The sequence below is a fragment of the Schistocerca nitens genome, chromosome 7 (assembly GCF_023898315.1).
Source record: "Schistocerca nitens isolate TAMUIC-IGC-003100 chromosome 7, iqSchNite1.1, whole genome shotgun sequence".
In the NCBI taxonomy this organism is placed as follows: Eukaryota; Metazoa; Arthropoda; class Insecta; order Orthoptera; family Acrididae; genus Schistocerca; species Schistocerca nitens.
Genome location: NC_064620.1, coordinates 173,498,723 through 173,520,089, shown reverse-complemented (window position 1 = coordinate 173,520,089; position 21,367 = coordinate 173,498,723). Strand labels below are relative to the sequence as shown.

Below are 21,367 nucleotides of genomic sequence, written 5' to 3'. Positions count from 1 at the left end.
TAGTATTTTGCAGCCGTGACTTATTAAACTGATAGTTCGGTAATTTTCACATCTGTAAACACCTGCTTTCTTTGGGATTGGAATTATTATATTCTTCTTGAAGTCTGAGGGTATTTCGCCTGTCTCATACATCTTGTTCACCAGATGGTAGAGTTTTGTCAGGACTGGCTCTCCCAAGGCTGTCAGTAGTTCTAATGGAATGTTGTCTACTCCCGGGGCCTTGTTTTGACTCAGGTCTTTCAGTGCTCTGTCAAACTCTTCATGCAGTATCATATCTCACATTTCATCTTCATCTACATCCTCTTCCATTTCCATAATATTGTCCTCACGTACATCGCCCTTATATAGACCCTCTATATACTCCTCCCACCTTTCTGCTTTTCCTTCTTTGCTTAGAACTTGGTTTCCACCTGAGCTCTTGATATTCATACAAGTGGCTCTCTTTTCTCCAAAGGTCTCTTTAATTTGCCCCTAGTGAGACAAGCCTCTACATCCTTACATTTGTCCTCTAGCCATCCCTGCTTAGCCATTTTGCACTTCCTGTTGATCTCATTTTTGAGATGTTTGTATTCCTTTTTGCCCGTTTCATTTACTGCATTTTTATATTTTCTCCTTTCATCAATTAAATTCAATATTTCTTCTGTTACCCAAGGATTTCTACTAGCCCTCGTCTTTTTACCTACTTGATCCTCTGCCGCCTTCACTACTTCATCCCTCAAAGCAAGAAAGAAAGAAAGAAAGAAAGGATATTGTCAAAAAATGGTTTAGCCACGAGCTAGTAAACTGTTTCCAGAAAAAATTATCAGCCTGCAGTGGATTGTATATTGATTTGAGACTGCCTGAGAGTAAAACTGTGTGCTGGACCCCAAAAGGAGAGGTTCTGCGTTTGTGTCCCAGTCTGGCATACAATTTTTATCTGCCCAGAAGTTCAAGAATCTAATTATGTACTTATTATTAACTATATATGAATGCTATGTAACAACTGACTTTGGCAAAGCTGTAGTTTAGTAAAGTTGTCTGTGGAAGTAAGCCTTTCTGACTGTTTCCATTTTGACAGTACTTAGCTACAATGAGCTAGGAATTATCTTTTGTACCTTAACAGATGTACATCTACATGTTTGTGGTAAGAATTTTAGTTAATGTATTAGCGATAAATTTTTTATGCCCATATTTGAAGTTCACCACATTTAGCACCTGTGGAAGGAGAATTGGGAAATCAGTTCTTTTTTAAACATGTATATTTTCCTAACGTGTTCTACATCCTTCAGGCACTATGATCCTATGGAACAAACAGTATATTTAGCCTAATCAGATGGTGACATACAGCATGAGCAAATCAGTAAAGTGGAAAGGTAATGCTAGGAACGCCCACAGAAATGTATTACTCAATCCCAGATTGAGCACCCTCCAACAAGTGCAACAATCACTTTTCATTTGTTTACTTTTTTTACACACACACACACACACACACACACACACACACACACACACACACACACACACACACACTGACAGATGACAGACAGACACCAATGCTTGTCACCCAGCACAGCACCACTCAGGTCTTGACTGCCTCAATGCATTACACTGTCAAGGCCATAACTTGAATAAAATAAATTTGTAAATTAGAGACTGCAGTGTCTGGGGACAGTGCTGCCAGCATGCAACCTGCCACACGTGACAAGACTCTGCGTATACCTACAAAACATACAATACAGAGAGCATGTTGTACTGGAGAAAGAACTACCTTTTGCTGGTGGCTGGCAACTACCCCTCAACTAGTTGCTTGAATGTCAATTACAAATTTATCTTAAAGCACATGATTCCCCCAAGCCATGACCCTAAGTAAGAACATGACTTCTTGTTATCCTACCCACTCAATGCACTGCTGCCTCTCATCCCCCTCCTAACCTCTGTAATATCATTTCAATACCCTTTGACATAGCAAGACCATTATATGTACTCCAATGATTCTACCCCTGCAATCAATCCTGCTTTAAAACCTGCCCCATCTGCTCACTATCATCTATTCCTGACCTATTACAGGTAAGGGCTACAACATCAAAGACAGAGCAGTGTGAATCTACTAAACTAAGATGTGTTCACTGCAAAGGTTTTTATTCATGAATAACTAACAGCAAACCAGTTGAGTGCATTACTGGATGAAAAGATGTCCACTGTGAGGAAAATTAGGACTTTGCTGCTGAGCATGGTCTATACTACCAGGCCTCAAGGGACCTGGGTGCCTGCTACACCACATTGTCCATTTGCATCCTAGCACACTGTAGCAGTTTTGCTGAAACCCTCAAAATAGGAAATTGCTCTGTGGCATAGTCATGCATTCTACCTCTCTTCTGAACTTGACCTCTATTAACAACTACCCCCCCCCCCCTCCAACACACACTGGTAGAAAGCTGTTCCCTCCATCTCGCAATGCTAGAATTTAATTTCATTATTTTTTTTTACTTTTATATTTCCCCCTCTTTCTTCCTTTTTGGCATTTTCCAGCTTACTTTTCTACCTCCCTCCTTGATGTTGACTGTACTGTTCATCCACTTCTCATTTCTCTTCACCTTAAGAATCTTTAATTCCCACTATGTCCTACCATCTCAGGACTCAAGCTAGCACAGTGCTTACCAATGCATTATCTTTGATCTTCTACACTCTCTGATGCCTCCTCCTTATCTTTGTCATCCTTCATTCTCTCTCTCTCTCTCTCTCTCTCTCTCTCTCTCTCTCTCTCTATATATATATATATATATATATATATATATAGGGAAACATTCGACGTAGGAAAAATATATCCAAAAACAAAGTGACTTACCAAATGAAAAGTGCTGGCAGGTCGACAGACACACAACCAAACACAAACATACACACAAAACTCAAGCTTTCGCGACAAACTGTTGCCTCATCAGGAAAGAGGGAAGGAGAGGGTAAGGAGTCATTCCAATCCTGGGAGCGGAAAGACTTACCTTGGGGAGAAAAAAGGACAGGTATACACTCGCACACACGCGCACACACACACACACACACACACACACACACACACACACACACACACATATCCATCCGCACATACACAGACACAAGCTGACATTTGTAAAGGCAAAGAGTTTGGGCAGAGATGTCAGTCGAGGCGGAAGTAAAGAGACAAAGATGTTGTTGAATGACAGGTGAGGTATGAGCGGCGGCAACTTGAAATTAGCGGAGGTTGTGGCCTGGCGGTTAATGAGAAGAGAGGATATACTGAAGGGCAAGTTCCCATCTCCGGAGTTCTGACAGGTTGGTGTTAGTGGGAAGTATCCAGATAACCCAGACGGTGTAACACTGTGCCAAGATGTGCTGGCCGTGTACCAAGGCATGTTTAGCCACAGGGTGATCCTCATTACCAACAAACACTGTCTGCCTGTGTCTATTCATGCGAATGGAAAATTTGTTGCTGGTCATTCCCACATAGAAAGCTTCACAGTGTAGGCAGGTTAGTTGGTAAATCACGTGGGTGCTTTCACACGTGGCTCTGCCTTTGATCGTGTACACCTTCCGGGTTACAGGACTGGAGTAGGTGGTGGTGGGAGGATGCATGGGACAGGTTTTACACCGGGGGCGGTTACAAGGGTAGGAGCCAGAGGGTAGGGAAGGTGGTTTGGGGATTTTATAGGGATGAACTAAGAGGTTACGAAGGTTAGGTGGATGGCGGAAAGACACTATTGGTGGAGTAGGGAGGATTTCATGAAGGCTGGATCTCATTTCAGGGCAGTATTTGAGGAAGTCGTATCCCTGCTGGAGAGCCACATTCAGAGTCTGATCCAGTCCCGGAAAGTATCCTGTCACAAGTGGGGCACTTTTGTGGTTCTTCTGTGGGAGGTTCTGGGTTTGAGGGGATGAGGACGTGGCTCTGGTTATTTGCTTCTGTACCAGGTCGTTATCGTTTGCCACGAAGACCTAGGCTGTAGGGAAGGGACCGTTTGATGTGGAATGGGTGGCAGCTGTCATAATGAAGGCACTAATGCTTGTTGGTGGGTTTGATGTGGACGGACTTGTGAAGCTGGTCATTGGACAGATGGAGGTCAACGTCAAGGAAAGTGGCATGGGATTTGGAGTAGGACCAGGTGAATCTAATGGAACCAAAGGAGTTGAGGTTGGAGAGGAAACTTCTTCACTGTGAGTCCAGATCATGAAGATGTCATCAATAAATCTGTACCAAACTTTGGGTTGACAGGCCTGGGTAACCAAGAAGGCTTCCTCTAAGCGACCCATGAATAGGTTGGCATATGACGGGGCCATCCTGGTACCCATGGCTGTTCCCTTTAATTGTTGGTATGTCTGGCCTTCAAAAGTGAAGAAGTTGTGGGTCAGGATGAAGCTGGCTCAGAACCTTAGGCCCCCTACAAAACCTTTCACCTGACTCCATCAACCTCCTGACCCCATCGACACCCCGCACCCCTACCTTCCTACCTAAAATTCACAAATCCAATCATCCCGGCCGCCCCATTGTAGCTGGTTACCAAGCCCCCACAAAACGTATCTCTGCCTACGTAGATCAACACCTTCAACCCATTACATGTAGTCTCCCATCCTTCATCAAAGACACCAACCACTTTCTCGAACGCCTGGAATCCTTACCCAGTCTGTTACCCCCGGAAACCATCCTTGTAACCATTGATGCCACTTCTTTATACACAAATATTCCGCAAGCCCAGGGCCTCGCTGCGATCACCTGCCACCCTACCTAAAACCTCTTTCCTCATTACCTTAGCCAGCTTCATCCTTACCCACAACTTCTTCACTTTTGAAGGCCAGACATACCAACAATTAAAGGGAACAGCCATGGGTACCAGGATGGGCCCCTCATACGCCAACCTATTCATGGGTCGCTTAGAGGAAGCCTTCTTGGTTACCCAGGCCTGCCAACCCAAAGTTTGGTACAGATTTATTGATGACATCTTCATGATCTGGACTCACAGTGAAGAAGAACTCCAGAATTTCCTCTCCAACCTCAACTCCTTTGCTTCCATCAGATTCACCTGGTCCTACTCCAAATCCCATGCCACTTTCCTTGACGTTGACCTCCATCTGTCCAATGGCCAGCTTCACACGTCCGTCCACATCAAACCCACCAACAAGCAACAGTACCTCCATTATGACAGCTGCCACACATTCCACATCAAACGGTCCCTTCCCTACAGCCTAGGTCTTCGTGGCAAACGAATCTGCTCCAGTCCGGAATCCCTGAACCATTACATCAACAACCTGAAAACAGCTTTCGCATCCCGCAACTACCCTCCCGACTTGGTACAGAAGCAAATAACCAGAGCCATTTCCTCATCCCCTCCAACCCAGAACCTCCCACAGAAGAACCACAAAAGTGCCCCACTTGTGACAGGATACTTTCCGGGACTGGATCAGACTCTGAATGTGGCTCTCCAGCAGGGATACGACTTCCTCAAATCCTGCCCTGAAATGAGATCCATCCTTCATGAAATCCTCCCCACTCCACCAAGAGTGTCTTTCCGCCGTCCACCTAACCTTCGTAACCTCTTAGTTCATCCCTATGAAATCCCCACACCACCTTCCCTACCCTCTGGCTCCTACCCTTGTAACTGCCCCCCGTGTAAAACCTGTCCCATGCATCCTCCCACCACCACCTACTCCAGTCCTGTAACCCGGAAGGTGTACACGATCAAAGGCAGAGCCACGTGTGAAAGCACCCACGTGATTTACCAACTAACCTGCCTACACTGTGAAGCTTTCTATGTGGGAATGACCAGCAACAAATTTTCCATTCGCATGAATAGACACAGGCAGACAGTGTTTGTTGGTAATGAGGATCACCCTGTGGCTAAACATGCCTTGGTGCACGGCCAGCACATCTTTGCACAGTGTTACACCGTCCGGGTTATTTGGATACTTCCCACTAACACCAACCTGTCAGAACTCCGGAGATGGGAACTTGCCCTTCAGTATATCCTCTCTTCTCATTAACCGCCAGGCCACAACCTCCGCTAATTTCAAGTTGCCGCCGCTCATACCTCACCTGTCATTCAACAACATCTTTGTCTCTTTACTTCCGCCTCGACTGACATCTCTGCCCAAACTCTTTGGCTTTACAAATGTCAGCTTGTGTGTGTGTGTGTGTGTGTGTGTGTGCGCGCGTGAGCGAGTGTATACCTGTCCTTTTTTCCCCCTAAGGTAAGTCTTTCCGCTCCCGGGATTGGAATGACTCCTTACCCTCTCCCTTAAAACCCACATCCTTTCGTCTTTCCCTCTCCATCCCTCTTTCCTGACGAAGCAACCGTGGGTTGTGAAAGCTAGAATTTTGTGTGCATGTTTGTGTTTGTTTGAGTGTCTATCGACCTGCCAGCACTTTATGAAGTCTGAGTGACATGTACCTCCATCTCAAAACTTGTCCCTCTTTCCTTCATGAAGAAGGAACTAACAGTTCTAGAATAATGAACTTATAGTTGCAAAAGAGAGAATTTTTTTTCCAACTTTTAATGTATCTGTCAGCAGTACTTGGGATTTTACTCCTTGAAGGTAAGTATATGGCCAGACATTCTGCCTCCTTGTTTTAACAGTTGTTTCATGAACATCACTCACATCACAAAGAGGACAAATAGTAATGTAAAGATTTCGGGAAGTACTGTTGTAATAAAAAAATATGATAAAAATTGTCACTGCAGGAAAGGCAATGCTTTTTGATGTATATACAAAGAAAGAATCAATGAAATTGAAACACATTTTGCTGGAGTATTTTTACAGTTTCTGCTTGTGAAGGATAGAATGTGGAATATTAAAAAGGCTCTAAAAAGCTCTGTTTTTTTTTTTTAAATTCAACTCATATGGCTTCATGTGACACAAACATTTGTTCAAATATGTTGATAGTTTGAAAGAGCCAGAGACAAAAAGCATACTATCATTTAATACAAAAATTTTAAAACAAAGTTCAACCAAGGATTCAAACCACCACACAAAGATAATAATACATTGGAATTTAGAACAGCAGGGCTGAAAATGTGGAGCTTCTTGCAAATGTAAACACAGAAAAGAAATAGCATCATCTGATCAGGTCAAGTGAAAACATGAGACATCGATGTATTCTTCAATATCCAATATACTTTAGCAGTTAGGAATGCAATGGTTTTGTTTCTATGTCATTTGTGCTCTTTAGTAATACGTCTTAGTTATTGCAGGTACTCACTTGTATCATATTATATACTGGAGCTCCATAACAATACGAGATAGCAAGTCTATTGAAAACTGAATTACTAATATTACATTTTGCACTTTTTTAAAAAAATGTCTGTTGCAATGACAGACTGATCTGCACTGTAGCCTGAGGCATAGGTTAGGTAGGAATGAGATAGCTCATCATGTAAGATCCTTAGTGGTGTAACAGTTCAGTTGTCAACTGGTGCAGCCAACAAATGTTTCACGACAAAAAAGTTTTTTTTATTTATTTATTTATTTATTTTTTTATTTATTTTTTTTGTTTTTTTTTTTTGTTTTTCAAAACTTTCTTTCAGTAGAGGTTGTGGTGACAAGACTGATCTGTATTGAACCTCAGGCTTTAGGACAGGCTGGAAGGTGGCAATTCGTTTGTGTGTTGGTGAAGCCAATAAAGGTTGTGACAATATTTTTTCCTTATAAACTGTGTCTTGTTTTCCTAATAAAAAAGCCTCTTAATTTTTCAATGCGGTCTGATATTTTCAAATTTTTAATAGGTTTCAAGACATGAATAACTATAACATCCCCATCCAAAAACCGATACTCCCAAGAAGATTCTATTAGTTTGTCAATTTTTGTTTCGCTGATGTGATCCCATTAGGGACCTCACACACTGGTCATTTCTTGAGGGACTTTATCTCCACCACACTAATAATGTTACCAGTCTGTTGATATGCCAAGGGTTATTTTCTAATCTCAGCTATTCTTTGTAAAGATATCAAGATCGATATCCTTGCCAGCAAGCTATCTAACCGCAGATACCAGCTGGTGAGCCTTAGCTTCTGGAACTCCCATAGTCTCCCACTGCACACACAGAGCATTGTCATATCACACCGACAATGCTAGTTTGCAGTGAGTGTGCAAAAGCAGTAGTGGTGCAGAGTTGGTAGAATGAACATGTATTGAATGAGTCAAGAAACAGGAAAATGCAAAATTAAGAGAGACAGTGTTTAATACTGCGTGGAGAGAAGTATTTAACTGAAATAGGAATGTCGAATCATCTGTGGCTTTTCAAAAGTGAACGACTTTCGAAATTTATCAGTTTCATCAAAGTGAATGAGTGTGATACAGTTATGTGCATTTATATTGTTGGAAGTTGAACAAACTACATTAAAGGATGTTGTCTTTTATTACAGAAGAATCATACCATTATCATGAGAAAAGACGCGTCAAGCAAAGTTAGGCTACACTTTAATTTTCTAAACAAATGTGGCTGTTGTAATTTTCTCTCTCTCTCTCTCTCTCTATCTCTCTCTCTCAAAAATTCAATAGAAAATCGTTAGGAACATGGTCAGTTCACTTAAAATTACAATGGGGTGGGGGCACTTACATCTCACAAAGGTATCTTTGCAGAGTGATGAATAAAATGTATAAATTCCAACACCAAGGAGGAGTTGTGCAAGATAAACGAAAGTCAGTAAGTGTGTTTCTACATCTGAAAGATGATGTATATTCAAATTTCATGCCAGTCATACAAGAGTGGCAGTAGTAGACCACCATTAGGATGCACTGATGTCAGTCAAGAATGCCTTTAAGACGATGAAGATGCCATCATCAACAGCTCACTGAGTTTGAACCAGGTCATGTAAACAGGACTACGAGAAGCTAGATGTTCCTTCTGTGATACTTGGCAGGATTGTAGCCACTGTACATGAATGCTGGCAGCAGTGGTCACAAGAATATATGGACACAAAATCGGGCCCTGGATGGCCATGGGGCACTACCGAGTGGGAAGATCAACGTGTTCAATGTGTGGCTCTGGTGCATCATACTGCAAGTGTAGCAGCAATATGAGCAGCTGTTGGCACCACAGTGACACAATGAAGTGTTACAAATGTGTTATTTCAAGGACAGCTCTGAGTCAGACGCCCTGTACCGTGCACTGCACTGACCCCAAACCACCGCCATTTGCAACTTTAGTGGTGTCATGTGAGAGCTCATTCGAGAGCAGAGTGGAGGTCTGTAGTGTTTTCTGTTGAAAGCCGGTTCTGCCTTAGTGCAAATGACGGCTGTGCAAATATGGGGCATCATCGGACAATTCCAGTATCATCCACAACCAGCATTAACTGTCCCTGTATTGACCGACCAAATGCAATAGGTACGGAACTCCATCCCACAAAATGACACCTGACACCTGTATGACACAATGCATGCACAGCTGCAAGCTTGCATTTGACATTCTGGCAGTTACAGCGCTTATTAACATACCAGCATTTGACATGGCTTTTCTGTCACCTACATCAACCTATGATCTCACAATGTTAATCACTTAAATATGTTAGCTAGACAAATGTTTTCCTGAAATTTCAGTACACTGTTCTAATTATTTCTTGGTGTTGGGACTTTTTTGATAAGTGTACAATAAACAGTGAAGGCAATGTCCTTGGGTTTGATTCTCAATACCCAATGTGTGTGTGTGTGTGTGTGGGGGGGGGGGGGGGGGGGGGTTGGGCTGACCAACAATTTAATTTACAGCACTGGAATTTTCTGGTCGTAAGTAATTTCTTCCTTTTTTTTTGTGTCTATTCTCCTCGAGTTGTGATGTTTTGTGTATTTATAGTGTATTGACTCTGTTTTAATTTATGTAGGGATGTTTGATTTGTGGATTTTTAAGGTTGTGGTTTAGGTTTTATTTTTCGTTGTTGTAGGTTCTGGTTTTTTGGTATCAATAGTTATGGTTGTCCTATGTATGTGCCCGGAAATGACCGATTCCGATTTTCGTAGTTGTAGGTGTTGGTGATTTGGTATAGTCACCTGTGGTTGACCTATATAGGTCAAGGGAAGTGTCCGATTCCTGCAGATATTTTTTTTTTTGGTTGGTGTGATTTTTTTTTCTTTTTGTTCGTCATTAGGGATCAAGGTGTGTTTTTTTGTACTATTACATTTAGCTTGTCATTGCCCTAAAACCCCCAATTTCCTGCAGTTGTCCCGTTAGTTTGATTGTATTTTTGGAGGGAGACGTTACTGTCTTATTTATGTGTATTTTCGTGTTTGTTGCCCTGTGTATGTAGTGACGCCATAGGTGCCATAATAGAGACACTTAAAATAGGCATTTCTGCCATATTGATAATGTTATAGGTCGAAGAAGATGGGTGGAATTGGACTTTATGCAATCCCGAGTTTAGTGCAGGAGTGACAGCAGTGGAGGCAGCCAGAAACATTTGTGCTCTGTATGCAGATAATGCAGTTTTTCTAATTTTGAGGAGGATCATTCCAACATTAATGGTTCTCCACATTCAGGAAGACCTATGGGCTTTGATGAAGTTCGTTTAAACACATTAACTCACAATGATCCACATAGGTGTAATCAACAACAGGCAAATGTGATGAACTGATCATTCCACCATCATGCGACATTTGCATGCAAAGGGGAGATTAAAAAATTGAGTGTTGGGTACTGCATGTTCTATGCCAAAATCATAAAAATTAGTGGGTCGCCATATCCATCGCTGCTCGCTCATCATAAACTGGCTTGTGAACATCATCCATACCTATCCTGGATTGTTACTGATGATGAGAAATGATGCATCCATGCTAACATAAAGAAAGGAAAGGAATGGTTGAACTCAAACAAAGCAGTAACTCCTCGTACAAAAACCTCTGCACATCCCCAATAGATAATGTTAAGCATCTGATGGAATAGTGAGAGTGTGTACTATGAACTGCTTCCTCGAAGTGCAACCATGTTTACTGACATAGCAACAAGTGAGATGTCTTGCAGAAAAATGACCAGGATGACTGTGTGAGGTGATGCTACTCCATGATAACATTTGTGAAGTGCTGCTACTCCACAATAACACTCACCTGCATTCTGCTAGACTGACAAAAAACATTATACAAGAGTCGGGTTGGGAAGTCATTTTGTGCCCAACTTATTCACCTGATCTTGTACCCTCAGATTGTCACCTTTTCCAAACTCTGTCGAACAGCCTTCAAGGAACATCTTTTCCAGATGAAAATGTGCTCTGAACATGGTTCGATGAAGTCTTTGGCTCAAAAATCACCTGATTTCTACAGTCGCGGAATAGAGAAGTTATTCCAGTGTTGGCAGACTGTTGTAAATAGTGAAGGAAAATGTATTATTCATAACCAAAGTCTCTTTTATGTGTATCTGTTGTATTTATTAAAGTTATAGAAAAATGCTACAAACTTACGCACCAACACAATAAATCACCATTCCAAACGCTATTTCCCAATGAATATGACAATTACACAGGGTTTAATTAAGTTTCCTTTACAGACTTTAATAACTTTTAGTGGGGAACAAGACAGTTAAGTTTATGGGGATCAAGACAGTTAAGTCCAGCATGGGAATTTGTGTGCGGAAACTAACCATTTTCCCGATACGTGCAAAATATCACAATACACACTGCTCTCTGACTCCTGCTGCTTGTCGTCTAGGTCCACTTCCAAGTAGGATGCAATGTGACAACCACTGAAGTCAACGCAGATAGGGTACCTATGTACCATTTACCGGTACACAAGGTCACCAATCCCTGGTCCTCCAGCATTTGCTGCAGCCGTAACCTATGCCAGTAGGTCTTCCTCAGATGCCACAGGGATGTCATAAATCAAGAATCTCATGTTACCCTGCAAGCAGTAGTCTAATGGATCCAACCTGGGAGAAAATGCAGGCTAAGCAATTGAGCCAACATGACTTATTAACTGTTGCGCAAATCGTTGAAAGAGATGATCTTGGACTGCCCATGAAAAATGAAGTGGTGCATCATTGTGTGGGATTATGGAAGTATCTGACTCCACCCGTCTGCTCTGACCTATGACGTCGTCAATAAGGCAGCAATGGCTATTCTACGTGTCTCCAATATGACGCTTATGATGTCACTACATACACATGGCAACAAACACGAAAATACATATAAATAAGACAATAACATCTCCCTCCTAAAATACAAACTAACGGGGCAACCGCGGGGAATTGGGGGTGTTTTAGGGAGGCGGAAAAAAAAATTATCCCAAAACACACAAAATGACAAAAATAATAATTACAAAATCTACTGGAATCAGACACTTCCCTTGACCTATATAGGTCAACTGCAGCTGATGATACCAAAACACCAACGCCTACAGCAAAAACTATGTAAATTGGAATCACACATTTCCCTTGACCACATCTGACAATACCAAAACACCAATACCTAATGAAACTACAAAAATTGGAATTGGTCATTTCCTTTGACCTATATAGGTCAACCATAACTATTGATGTGAAAAAACTAACACCTACAACTACGAAAAACAAAACCAAAACCACAACTCAAAACTTCAAAAATCAAATATCCCTACGAAAATTAAACCCTTGACCACATCTGACAATACCAAAACACCAATACCTAATGAAACTACAAAAATTGGAATTGGTCATTTCCTTTGACCTATATAGGTCAACCATAACTATTGATGTGAAAAAACTAACACCTACAACTACGAAAAACAAAACCAAAACCACAACTCAAAACTTCAAAAATCAAATATCCCTACGAAAATTAAACCACATTCAATGCACAATAAATACACTAAACATTACAACTCGAGAAAAATAGACAAAAAAAAAATGACACTGCAAAGTAGGTCAGACACACACACACACACACACGGCGCCATCAAACACAACAAAATGACGTCTACAAACACAACCAACTCATAAACTCCGCACCTTAATGACGTCACACACCACAGCACCCTTACGTCACGGGTCAAAGCAGACGGGTGTAATCGGACGCTCTCGTTGACCCAAGCTATGGTCCAGTCACACATCCATCCAGAAATCCTGCCCAAATGCTCATACTGTATCACCCTTGTAACCCATTGAGGTACATAGCAAGCGGGTTATCATCAGCCTACACATGAGTGTTGTGTGAATAGAGAACAACTTGCTGGTAAACTTCGCCTCGTCTATGGAAAGGATCCGCCATGGGAATTCAGGCTTGGCCACACAACAGTGCAAGACCCTCCTGTAGAAGTGAGGTTGTGAGACACAATCTTGTGGTTGCACTACCTGTGCCTTCTGTGGGGGTATGGATGTAGCTGCTGCTCATACAGAATACACCAGACAGTTGGTGATCCACATTCGGCCAACAAGCTATGTGCCTGGCATTTGTTGTGCCCTCTTCCAGAGCATGGAGTACAGCCTCTTCAAACTCAGGTGTGTGGTACCGCCATGGAGCAGTGCAGTCAGCCCTGCTGGTACTAAATGCACCTGTCTCTTACAACCGCAAATAGACCGTAGCAAAAGGAAAGTGAGAAGGTATCAGGCAGCGTGGATAACTCCCCACATACAACTGACAAGCAGCCCTCTGACTGCACCAAGCTTTGGTGTATAATAACATCAAATTGGTGTATTCTGCAAACATTTAGTTCATCATGGACAAAAGCAAGACACTAAGACTGAAAATGTATGAACAGCTTGCATTCTCTATTGTAGTGAATGATTACTATCATACAGTAGTGCAGTACAAACAAAGACCACATGCACAACAGCAGGTACAAACCTCTCCAGGTATATCACAGATGAAAGGCAATAAACAAACGTGTAGAGCCTAGTTGGTGTAGCACCTCGGATGATTACTGAATGCCGAGATCTGAACACATGTTGTATTTTGCGTGTAGCAGGAAAATGGTATGTTTCCAGACAGAAATTCCTATGCTAAACTTAATCATCTTGATCCCGCTTAAAAAGTTCTCAATGTCTGTAAATGGAATTTATTTACATCTAATACAATTCTTGATGTCATAATAAGCCAAAGCACACGACATTTCAACGAGAGAATTGTACAATCCCTTGAAGGAGTTATCACTAGGTTCTCTAACTTCCAGAACACCAACCAGCGGCATCAAAACCGTTAAACTGACATGCACCGGTAGCAGATAAGAGCCATACACTGTCTATACTCTTCACTGAAAGAAGAGCTGCATAGCAAAATCACTACTAACAACCCTCTGGCCTCGCCAATGACGTGCAAATATGTAGCTATTAATACACAGAACTCTTTTCAGCACTGTACCTACATGCACAGATTTCCAAACTAATTTCTAGTTCCTATGCAACAAACTCCAGTGGGTACATTGTTTGACAAAGACGCGTTTACTTTTCGAATACATAGTTCAAATGAGGCAGCACTCATCACGACTGCAGTTAATATGATTTTTATTACTGTACATCGATTACGGTTTTTGATCTCATACAAAACGCAACACAATTGTTGGCAAACATGTGCTTAAAGTAAATGCGTAAAATCAAATTTGTTTACTCACCAACTTGCAACCCTATGCCAGCAATTCTCCAGTAAAGAAACAAACTGACCGCCCATGTTACCGACGCCACCAGCACGCCTACAATGAATGAGTTGTAGCGAAGAGACATGACAGTTGTTGACGCACTTTAATTTTCATTACCTCTAAAATTTGAGTGCCAATAAGGATTGTTCAACAAAGGAATGCATTCCACTTCACGTGTTCACTAGTTAGCACAAAGACATGGTATTGTATACTTGACATCATTGCGTAAACGTTGGCAGTCTTACGGAAGTGCCGCTAACAAACAACACCATTCATACAACTTATATAACGAAGCATACACACCGCATTATCGAAACATTTTGACAGTTCTGCTACAACAGAAGCGCTTGCCGCAAGTCGCTTGTTAACAATCGCCTTCAAAGACATCACTAGTGACAACTTTCGAAATTAGATGCCAATAGGTTGGTATTTGCAATACATCGAATATCAGTTTCAAACTTTCCAGCACAACGTGAAGTAAGGGAGCGAGAGGGAACAAAAGGAGATAGATCCATTTTTTCCGAGATTCATTTTTCCGAAATGTGTAATAAACACAATTAGCCAATATTTTCTTAGATGTTTTATATCTGCTTATGCTTAAAAAGAGTTTTTTATTGTTAATAAACAAGGCGAAGGAGAACATTATACGCAAATGAAACATAATTCATATTTGGGATGTTATTTTGGCAAACGAACCGGTAGAATCTACTTTCCATTTCTGACTATCGACATACTTAGGCCTACCGTACTGATTCTGCCTCCTTTCCACCTTGCTCCCAGTCTCTTAAATTTGCCTACTCCCCATTTCTGTTTTTCATCGTCTTGATTCTACTTTTTTCACCGTTCTTCATTGTCTTCTTCTTGATGATCTTCCCAAAATATCAGACATTAACGTCTTAACTGAGATCAGCTGCAGGACTGACCTCGAGCATTTAATGAATTCTTACAATGGTTAACTTCCCCACTAGAGTACGGGACAGAAAATTGTAAATGTTTTATAGACAAACTTTTTATTGAAAAAGAATAAACAGTGCAAGCACAAGCCAAGTCACAAATGACCTTTCTCATACGATTGCCTACTGGTTAAGGTGAAAGGTAAAATAGACAACATCAATTTGCGCAACATAGTTTCACACACCTATCAGTCCCTTAGATGTATTAACACTGAAACTCTTCCTGCCTTTAATTACAATTTGTCGTAGATTGATTGTGATCCAGTATACTGGACAACTATTATGTTGTAACTTTAAAGTTGCAGACAGCAAAATTCTACAGGGCAAACTAAAATTTTATGGCATGAATGCCATTCCACTTGAATGGGTGAAGTCTTACAAGAGAACCACACACTCAGTGTTACGTACTGACTACATTGCAACAGATTTCAACCAAAAATATTGTTAAAAACCCTGGGTTATCAGTTCATTATTGTCAAGTTGCAAAGAAACAAGCAAAAGTGCAATACTCTTTATCAAAAAGTTGCAAATTTGCAACGGAGATGACAGCCAGACGTGGCCAGAAATACATTTGTGAACACATGTATATGAAAAATCCAGAAAATTCTGTATTTACTCTATTCAAACTAAAATTTAAGGAGACATTTCCTAAAATAGTACATGCTATTGGAGTATCTAATAGAAATAAATTGGAGGATATGCCCTGTAGATTATACGGGCACTCCTGACACCATTGTAAGTGTATGCAGGGTTTGGGAAAGGGGGGAGGCAGTTGTTACATATGCCTCGAGATGACAGGGTGCAGGAGGTCAAGCAGTCAGGATTAGAGGGTGGGCATCCAGAGCTGCTGTTAAATGAGAAAACAGGAAATTAGAATATATTTCAATGTACGGTGTACAAAGGGTGCGCCTAGGGTCAGAAGTTACCAGGTTTAGGCCAGTCTAGGAGATCGAACAATTAATTGAAATGGGCAATGGAAGGGGAAGCATTTCATGTTAACTTACATTGGTGGCCGGACGTGAAAAGCAGAGCCAGAGGCTCTGCCTTCTGAAAAGATGTCTGTTCTGCTCGAGGTCTGGATTACAAGAGAGAGAAGCAACTGTGGTTGGCTCTGCAGAACACTCCAGCATCCACACATGTGATTGGTACCCTGCGCACGCTATTGGCTAAAACCAATGGCGTGAATTTGCTAGCAGTTTCAGCAGAGGGCTCAAGGCATCTCTTGTCAGCAGCTTTAACTGGACAGAACTGCCTCAGTTTTGAAAGAGAAGTGACTTGTGTCACTTAGGCACAGTGTAAGTTAGTTGAGGAGAACACTTGTAAAGATTTGACTATGCCTTTGAAATAAATTTTTAAACCAATTCCCTAAAATATTCCTCGACTGGCTGCCACCATGTGCATTTCTTCCCCCTTCCAGAGAAGTGGTGACAAACATTGTTTACAAAATAGCGTCAGTCACTCCCCGGAAAGACGGCTTGCTCTAGTAGTGGCCTTAATGCTATGGGAGGGATCTGTTACAGTATTTCATTTAGTGCATGTAAGTGGGAGGGGACTTACATGCAGTGAAGTTCATCAGATTTCATGAGTTAAGAGAATAATTAAATATTAATTGTCCAAATTACAATACAATATTTCCTGTAGTAGTTGAAATCATCACTGTCCATATAATCAAGTCTTAAGACAAATGAAGTTAAAAATGATGCCATAATACTTCACAAAATAGGAATGAACTATCATGGTTTCTGTTAGTTTGAGGGAAAAATCTGCTATTATAACAAAATACTTAATTCTACGGTAATCAAAATATTTGGGTAAAAAAAAAAAAATAAATAAATAAATAATAAATTGACTTACTGCAGAACATTAACACTTGGCTTGGTTGGAATTGGATTAAGTACATTTCAACCTCAGTAAAATCTTACTATGTCATCTGGCTCTTTCTGAAGGTAGTAGTCACACAAAGTTGCTCAGGCTATGAAATATTAACACATTTCAGTAGAACGGAGGATTCAAGTACAAAGTCCAAGAGACGGAACACCATAAAACACACATAATATAAACCTTTTCTATTTTAACCCTTGTTAAAATACAAAGTACAAAGCCTTTTCTTATACTAGCAAAACACTGGAATTAAGCATGAAATCGGGGGACTGTCATATGGCATAAACTAAGCTTGTAAAAAAAAGTTATAGGCATGGAGAACACACAGGCAAAACTATACAAAAGATAATTAAAATGTGTGTCCACAGTGACAAAACAGCTAACAATATTCCCGTCCTATTCATAAAACTTCATGTAAAGGAAGGGAAAGAATGCTGTGAGTTTATAATCAGTTCACAAAATACGAAAAGATTCACTGCTAGAATGTGGTTCTGTGTGACAGAAGAGCATGCATTGTTTGTAAACAAAGTTTCGACTGACAGGAGAAGAGCACGTGCATTGTCCGGTGGGGAAGTGTGACGTCGACAAACTTTAATGACGCTTCTCTCTAGTGGGTGTAACACATATCTTGCAGGAGGAGAAAGAGTGAGGAGGTAAGCACAAGGGATGAGGAATGGTGAGAGGGGTTGAGGGGGGGGGGGGAGGGGGAGGCGGCTTATGCTTGCTAAGGCGATTTCGAAGCAAACGTTTTTTGAAGCATAGCTGGCAGCATGTACTGGCGAGATTTAGTGGTTTTGTAATTGATTTGCGGAATCGGAAGCTTTAGTAATGAATGTTGTGGGTTAGGAAGAAAAGGGATTTGACCAATGGGAAAAATCATGTTGCGTTTAACACAGGGTTTTTCCTGGGTATATTCGTGGACAGCCATCTGTGATTGCAATGTCAGGGAAGCCCGACACATTGGCCATGTATGCCGAGCTGCCTACTTGTGATGAACTGGAAGGGTGCTCATGTTAAAGAATAAGAGATTGGGTATAATTGGGAACAAATTCTGGGGGGCGGCAATGATAGTATGGCTATCGACCTGGGTGCAGAAGAAGGCGAGCCTCGTTGTGATGTGTCAATGATGTATAGATGAAAGAGATTGGTAGGCGATCGGTTTACGAAAGCGAAAACTGAAAGAATAAACCGATCAGCTGGGCACTCTGTGGGCACCAACTGCATCGTGTAAGGCACACAGCCCTTGAGGAGGGAGGTACAAAGTAATGGTTGAAGTTGGAACAAATAGATGAGCGACTCAGAGCAATGGTAGTAACCCAGTGCAATGCATGGGTGAGGGAGGAACTGTGCTCAGTCTCCATAGGGTGATTACATCTGGTGGGGGTTAACTACTACAAAATTCCCAAAATCCATGAAGTAACATGGTGGGCTATGAAAAAAGGGGGCACGAACTACTGGGACATTGTACAATAAAAACTTTTATTCATTAGGGTGGAAGTCTCTTGCTAACTAAGTTTTCAACAAGATAATGCGTTACTGCACTTGGGAGATGACGTCATGTCATGGGTGCTAATAATCAACAACCTAGTGCTTATTTCAGCGGGTGCTTCAATCATATTACATAATGGGTGTATTTGTTTGTATAAACAAATGGGGGTCTCTCACTTAGCAAGGATTTCCATGAAAATGCATAGCGTAGCGGGCATGTTAAGGATTTACGGAAGATAATATGGTGGTACTACACTTGGGAGGAGTCTTGGAAATGCAAAACACCAGCAAACTAAATGGCGGCGCATGGGAAGACACCCCATACGACGCGCTTCTTTATTGCGATGTTTTTCCATTTCGCATTCCATCAGCTGGAGGTCGCTTTCTTCTAAACTCCCCTCGGAGTTATAGTCTGATCAACAGGCATGAGAATGAAAAAACTTGCAATCATTTTTTTAATCTTAGGTATCTCGAAAGAAAAGAGGGAAATAAATGCTTCTAAACTGAAAATGGACTTAGCTTATCTGCAAAACAGGGGAACAGTGGAGTATTAGTTCCATAGGTTAGATGAAAATCCTAAGTATCACAATCTATTTAACAATAAAAGACAAATAGAATAGACCCTGCAAGGAGGGGCTCCACATTCTAGGTTTGACAACAAAACGAAACATTCCATGACATACACTTGTAAAGAGTAACATTGTAGAAAAACTTTTGTAAGGTAAACTTGATGCATTCTTTCGAAAGACAAAACAAAATCACTGTCAATAAAGGAGATCTAAAAGTGAAATACAGTACAATACAAAAATTCTGCAACAAAGCTGAATAATACAAACAGCTTAATGCCATCAAATAACAAATACTTATACAGTAGTTGGGAGAGGTACCTTGAAACACTTAATACACTATGTTAGAACTTCTAGTTAACAAGTATATTTAGAAATGACACAGCAACACATATATGTCACAGAGTAAGTTGACATGTGAACACGTTAGCGTTCAGATAAGCACTGAGTCTCAGTCTAGCGGCCGCTGCTCGGCTGGCCGCTTAGGTGGCGCCGCTGCTGCATGGCTGGCAGGCAGACAGCGCCGCACGTAGAGGACGTGCGTAATTGCGCGGCGGCACTTTAAATGATCGGCGAGTCACAACACTTTTCCCCCCTTTGAAATTGTTGCACTGGTCTTGATGGATGTGTCCTGGAGATGGCTGACGTCCATAGGCGTTGTGTGACTCGACGTAAAGTCTCGAGGAGGAGGCTTCCCGTACGGACAGAAGTGTCCCCGATGATAACGGGTCGAGATGACAGGAGACGTAGGGGTCGAATCTGCTGGGGCCCCACGCACCAATCTGCCCGTTGCGGCAAGTCCAGTTGATATGACCGGAGACATGGGCGATGCGTCAGCGTCCATTGGAGGAGGAGGCGAGCAGATGTACTCTGACACTGGTTGGTCCTCCGGTTCCCGCATGGGCACGTCGTCTGGTGGCATCCGTTCTGGTGCTGGCATCGCGATGACGGGTAGAGGGCGGCGTTGTGAGTATGGAGATGTGCCAAGATCTCGAGCATCAGGGAGAGTCAAGGGTGGTGTGGCGGCATTCGGAACAGGTGTTGTTGGCACCCGAGGCCGAAGCTGGTCCGAATGACGCACTGTAACACCTGTGTCCGTCTGGATTTCATACAGGCGTCTGCCACGGTGTCTTAAGATGCGGCCCGGGCTCCATTTTGGCCGCCTGCCATATCCCCGTACCCAGACGAGGTCGTCGGCGGTGAACCGGCCAAGTGACGGCACCCGCGGCCGGGAGGTGGGAGGCCGCAGAAGATGAAGTAGAGTGCGGGGCTGGCGGCCATGTAAGAGCTCAGCCGGGCTGTGATCGCCCATGGGGGTGAAACGGTAAGACGCCAGGAACTGGAGAAGCGCCTCATCAGCAGCAGAAGAAGTCAGAAGTTTCCGCATTTGAGCCTTAAACGTGCGGACCAGTCGTTCAGCCTCACCGTTGGATTGTGGATGGAACGGCGGGGCCGTGACATGTGTAACACCGTGACGAGCACAAAAATCCGCAAAGTCAGAAGAGGCAAATTGCGGACCATTATCAGTAACAAGAGTAGAGGGGAGGCCTTCCAAAGAAAAAATGCGGGCGAGAGCACTGGTGGTTGCCGCAGTGGTAGGTGACGTGCAACGGACAATGAAAGGAAAGTTAGAGTAGGCGTCAATTACGAGGAGCCAATAAGTACCTAAAAAGGGTCCCGCAAAATCAGCATGAATGCGCTCCCAGGGCTTCTCAGGCGAAGGCCACGGTGACAAAGATGACTTCGGGGCAGCGGCCTGTGACGCACAAGGGCCGCAGGCAGCGACCATGTGTACGATTTCAGAGTCGATGTCAGGCCAGTACACATGACGGCGCGCCAGAGATTTGGTGCGCGACACACCCCAATGCCCCTGGTGAAGGAGGCGCAAGACCGAAGCACGCAAAGACGTGGGGACCACAACACGCGGCGAAACATTGTCAGTGGAGAGGAGGATAA

General features: G+C 42.4%; 1 protein-coding gene across 1 annotated transcript in view; it reads right to left on the bottom strand.

Moving 5' to 3' along the window:
* The window catches only part of LOC126195453 (polypeptide N-acetylgalactosaminyltransferase 35A), a 177,041-nt gene extending 162,146 nt beyond the window's left edge, over nt 1-14,895 (bottom strand). The window contains exon 1 of the mRNA XM_049934081.1: nt 14,500-14,895. Within this exon, the coding sequence (XP_049790038.1) occupies nt 14,500-14,608 (109 nt within the window). The 5' untranslated portion in view covers nt 14,609-14,895. The remainder of the gene's footprint in view (nt 1-14,499) is intronic.
* Nucleotides 14,896-21,367: the final 6,472 nt, after the last annotated feature.